Source organism: Octodon degus, unplaced genomic scaffold, assembly GCF_000260255.1.
Source record: "Octodon degus isolate 3935 unplaced genomic scaffold, OctDeg1.0 scaffold00022, whole genome shotgun sequence".
Classification (NCBI taxonomy): domain Eukaryota; kingdom Metazoa; phylum Chordata; class Mammalia; order Rodentia; family Octodontidae; genus Octodon; species Octodon degus.
Genome location: NW_004524598.1, coordinates 13,319,063 through 13,324,569, shown reverse-complemented (window position 1 = coordinate 13,324,569; position 5,507 = coordinate 13,319,063). Strand labels below are relative to the sequence as shown.

Below are 5,507 nucleotides of genomic sequence, written 5' to 3'. Positions count from 1 at the left end.
TTTATATATACAAAATAGAATAAATTTACAGCTACTTTCGCTTAATTCAATGAGAAGAAAGAGGTGTACTAACAGTGTTTGGACAGAATATCCTGTCTGCTTCTTGTACTATGGATAACCACTAAGAAGATAACAATGTACAATGTATTGATCATCAAAACTGTCCTATTAATCATTTGTGAAAAAAAAAAGAATATGTTTCTTGGTTTTGACACAGTGAACTATTATGACTGATCTGTAAATTCTTTCTTCATTTTTATTTTGGACAATTTTTATTGTTGTATTCATTTATGTTTGTAAATAATTTATTTTTAATTTGCAATCTATTAAAAAAAATTAAAAGAAAAAATCTCTTCCTCAAATCTTCATTAGTATATTTAATATTCAAGTTTCAAAAATGATTAAGATTTAATACATATATGAATCAATCCCCCAAGATGAATTTATTATATATTGCAAACATATACTTGTACTAATGACAAAAATCTTAAAAATTTTGAACTAGAAGTTAACAAAAGACTACAAAATATTTTTAAACTGCTAAATATTAAAGACAATAATAATCAATGGCCCAATACCTAACAATTGAGCATCGATGACTTACTTCTTTGAATTTCTTCTACAATGAAAGGATCAAATCTAATTTTGTCAATACTTTCATCCAAACAGTATGTTTTATAAATCTTCTGCAACTCTTCATGCAAAGATAGCATTTCTTCATTTGATAACTCTGGTCGTAAAATCCTATCATTAAATTCCTCTAACAAATCAAAGAAAAATAGGAAAACAACAGATTAGTTTACTACACAACTATTCATGAAAATTTCATATCCCTATTCTAATGTGGTCCATATTTAATGTAGCAACTACAAAACAGATGTGGTGGTGGAAGCCTGTAATCCCAGCACTCCAAAGGCTAAGGAGGGAGCATCCCAGAGAGCTCAAAGGCTGTCTGCACTGCATAGCAAGACCCTGCCTCAAGAAAAAAAAAAAAAAAAAAGAATAAAAGCAGCAATTATAAAAATGTAATTCATCCATTTTAATTTTCTAAAAACATTCAGTTGCAAGAAAAACTCAGATGAAAAAATGCAGTCAGTCATCCACATGGATGACACTGGCAAAGGATCTACAAACTATGGCACAGGGTTTCAGGATAAATCCTGAGGGGATTTGACTGACCTTATCAGATACAAAAGTTACATTTCTTATTATATGGGTCTTGTTTATCTTGGTCTTAACCATCCAGTAGAAAAGTATAAAAAGTATAAAAATCAGCATATTAATATGCTGAGCTGTAAAAGGCTCAAGTCAACAACTTCTGACATTGCCAGTCCTATGGATAACCCACTACTATTATGGACTACTGGACTATATTGGATTATTTTGCTGAATTCACGCACCTACAATATTTAAATGGCAATGGAATACGCATCTCTGACAAAACTAAACAAAAAAAGGGGATACAAATGAAGGACCATTTTGTATCTGCATATACAAAATAGGATAGATATACAGCTACTTTCTCTTAATTCAATAAGAAAGATTTGTACTAAGAGTGTTTGGACAGGACATCATATGTGCATCTTGTACTATGAATAACCACTACAAAGACAACAATAAGCAATATACTAATTATTGAAACTGTCCTATTAATCGATTTTGAAACTGTCCCATTGCTATTTGTTTCTCAGTAAAATTAATAAAAGAAAAAAATGCAGTCAACTAAATTTATATATATTAAATCATTATAAATACATGAATAGCAATACAATTTGCTAAAATTTCAAATAGCCGATATATTTCTAAAATTTTCTTTGTAGCACATTGGATTAAATAATTAATTCTTATATCAAAGCCCACTTTGAAATCTGACTCACTAAACAACAATGGCCTCTATCCTAGTGGCTGTATACTACTGGAAGCAGTAATTTATTGTCTGGACATACAAATTTTTTCTAAAAATGAGAGATTAAAATAGTCAAACCATTGAGTTTTGAATAATTATTCTAAGTATTATTAAAAAGTTTACCCCTTTTTTCCTGATTATTGAAACATATAAAAGGCAGAGAGGTTTCAAAAATACTAGGACAGAATTTTTTAAAAAACATGAAACCGTCACTGCCTTATGACTTACTATATACAAAGCTGGAATTTCAAAAGTAAAAGAATGAGTAAACGAGCATATTGGACGAAATAGGAATTCTCAAAAATTGATGGATGCCAACCCAAATATTCAAGATTCTTGCAAAAGTCCAAGCAGAATAAATAGAAATGCACAAATGGATCACCTATTCTCTAACATTAAAAAACTAGGACAAGTTAAAAACTAAACATTTGCCTGGCGTGGTGGCGCACATTTCTAATTGGAAGACTGCCATGACTGCATGCGAGCTCGGGCTCCACAGTGAGTTCAAGGACAGCATGAACTGCATAGCAAGGCCCTGTCTCAAAAAACAAACATAAAAAATAACAACTTCAAAGTAATAAAATTTTTTTAAAAATCAATACATCAAAACTATTAACAAGCCAGGCATGTTGGTACACATGGTAATCCTACAATATGGGATACTAAAATATTGTAAATATGAATTCAGCCTGTACAACTCCACAAGAACCTGTTTCAAAATAAATCAAAACTAGGTTAGGGATGTAGGACAGTGCATAATAGGTCCTTGGTTTAATTTCAGTATTGTCTCCATGAAAATTAGGAATGAAAAAGGTGAACCTACAACAGACCAGACACAAATCAAGAAGATCATCAACACCTACTTTGAGAACTTGTATTCTCATTGGATGGAAAATGCATCTAATAAGAAACAGAAATTCCTAGTACATAAGAATTAACAAAGCTGAATCAAGAAGATAAGAAATTCTAAATAAACCAATATAGTTGATAAAATCAAAGACGTACTTAAAAACCTACCAATAAGGAAAAGCCTAGACCATTACAAATTCACTATTGAATTCTGCAAGAAGTTGGAAGTCCTAATCCTGCTACTTCTCCAATTCTTTAATGAAGTTGAAAGGGCAGCAATACACCCAAACTCATTCCCAATTTTGGTATTACTCTGATAACAAAACCAAAGCAAGATCCAACTAAAAAAGAGAACTACAGACCAATGTCTCTAATGAAGATAGATTTAAAAATCCTCAGTAAGATACTAGCAAACAGAATGCAACAAATCATCAAGATTATACACCATGACCATGAAAGATTCACCACAAGAATATAGGGATGGTTCAATATACACAAAAAACTAATGTAGGTCCAGCCAAACAGCTCAGTAGACTAAAGCGCCTGCTTAGGCAGAGGGCAGGGACTGGGGTTGGATTCCCAGAACCACAAGCCATGCCGGCCCCATTTCTGGGGTGCACTAAGATGGTGACTGAGACTGGGCATGGTGGTACATGCCTGTAATCCCAGCACTTGTGAGGCTGAAAACAGAAGGATCACTACGAGTCCAATCTACATAGTGAGACCCTGTAGGCCCTGTACTAAATACATAAAAAAAGGGAAAAAAATGTAATGCTCCGTATTAACAGAGCCAAGAAAAAAAAAAAAAAAAAAAAAAAACCGCAATGGATGCAGAAAAAGCATTTGACTAAGTCAAAAATGCATTCATGATAAAAGCCCTACAAAAAAATTAGAATACACAGTCTTTATCTCAATCTGATAAAAGTGATCCATCACAAACCAACAGCCAACAATCATACTACACATACACACTGAAAATTTTCAGTCTAAAATCAGGGACAAAATAAGGATGTTTACCATCACTACTCCTATTCAATATAGTTCTGGAAACAATAGCTACAGCAATTAGACAAGAAAATGAAGTAAGGATAGGAAAGGAAGAAGTTCAATAATCATTATTTGTGGATATTATGATACTCTATAGTACTGTAACTGGATACAAAATCAACACTCAAAAAAGCAACAGCCTTCCTGTACTCCAATAACAGTCACTGAGACAGAAATTAGAGAAACCACACCTTTCACAAATAGTATCCAAAAAAAATTAAGTACCTAGGAAACAATGAAAAAAAAGAAGCAAAAGAATTCTACAGTGAAAACTGCAGTACTCTGTAAAAGGAGACTAAAAAAGGTATCAAGCAGGGCGTGGTGGCACATGTCTCTAATCCCACCATTCAGGAGACTAAAGCGGGAGGATCACTGAAGAGTCAGAGTCCAGTCTGGGCTACAAAGTGAGCTCAAGGACAGCCTAACTATAGAGTGAGACCCTGTCTCAAAAAGACCAAGGATATCAAAACATAGAATGATACCCTTTTTCTTAAGTGCTATGAACCAATACAGTGAAAAATGGGCATACTTCCAAACTTGTTATAGAGATTTAATGCAATCCTGATCAACATTCCAACAGTATATCTCACAGAATTAAGAAAAAACAATCTTAACATTCATTTGGAACCAGAAGAGACCTACAGTAGCAAAGACAATTCTGGGCAACAAAGACAAGGCAATGGCATCACAATCCCTGACTTGAAACTGTATTATAGAATCGACCCAGAGCCCAGGCCCGGCCTGTGAGTGAGACCGCCTGGGGCCCGCCAGATACTGATTTGACCCAGAGCCCAGGCCCGGAATGTGAGTGAGACCGCCCAGGGCCCACCGGATCCTCATTCGACCCAGAGCCCAGGCCTAGCATGGAACCTGTAGAGGAACTCCCTGCAAAGAGGCTAGAGGCAAGACCCACTCAAATGATTCAAGAGCAGAACATCTTGCCAGAGTGGCACAAACAGTTCAACTCCAAGGGCTGCAACAGGAAGAAGTAGCGCACAGCAATCAGAGCCAAGCCACAGCCACTCGGACGAGTTTGAACTTGGTAGATCTGGACCTGGTGCTAAGGTAACAACTCTATCTAAGCTCTACACCAAAGGTCAGAAGACAGTGCTGTAGAAAATGACAAAGAGAAGGAACTAAATGCAGTCTCAGGCCCCAAGCCCGCCCAGAACAAATGCAGAAGACACCAGCATAGAAGAAATTAGAAATCAAACACCTGAAATCTCTGAAATAATAGCGTCTGAAGTAAAGAAATAACCGCAGAAAGACATAGAGGAAATCAAATCAGAAATAATTTCTGAAGTAAAAGAAGAAATGATAACTATAATGAAAGAAGTACTAAGTGCTTCTAAAGAAGACAATGATAAAAAAATAGAGAATATAAAAATGATGGAATCCTTGTATAAGCAATATAGGAAAGAAATAGAATGCATGAAACAGATTCAAAGAGATATGCACAAAATTAAAACCTCAATCACAAGCTGACAAAATCGTTTGAATGAAAGTAAAAATAGACTTTCTGACCTTAAAGACACCATTGCAGCTAGTGAAAAAGTAAGAAAAGCTCTCTTAAAAACAACTAGGATGCAGGAAAAAATAATTCAATACCTGCAAGATGATGCAAAGATGAACAATGTGAGACTAATAGGCATCAATGAGAAGGAAGGAGTCAATACAAATGATATAAAAAGAATATGGGCAGAAG

General features: G+C 34.7%; 1 protein-coding gene across 6 annotated transcripts in view; it reads right to left on the bottom strand.

Moving 5' to 3' along the window:
• Snx14 (sorting nexin 14) overlaps window positions 1–5,507 on the bottom strand; it is a 114,577-nt gene that overhangs the window by 46,746 nt on the left and 62,324 nt on the right. For all 6 annotated transcript variants that reach the window (XM_023711950.1, XM_004628242.2, XM_023711947.1 and 3 more), the window contains one exon: window positions 605–760. In XM_023711950.1, coding sequence (XP_023567718.1) covers window positions 605–760 — 156 coding nt within the window. The remainder of the gene's footprint in view (window positions 1–604; window positions 761–5,507) is intronic.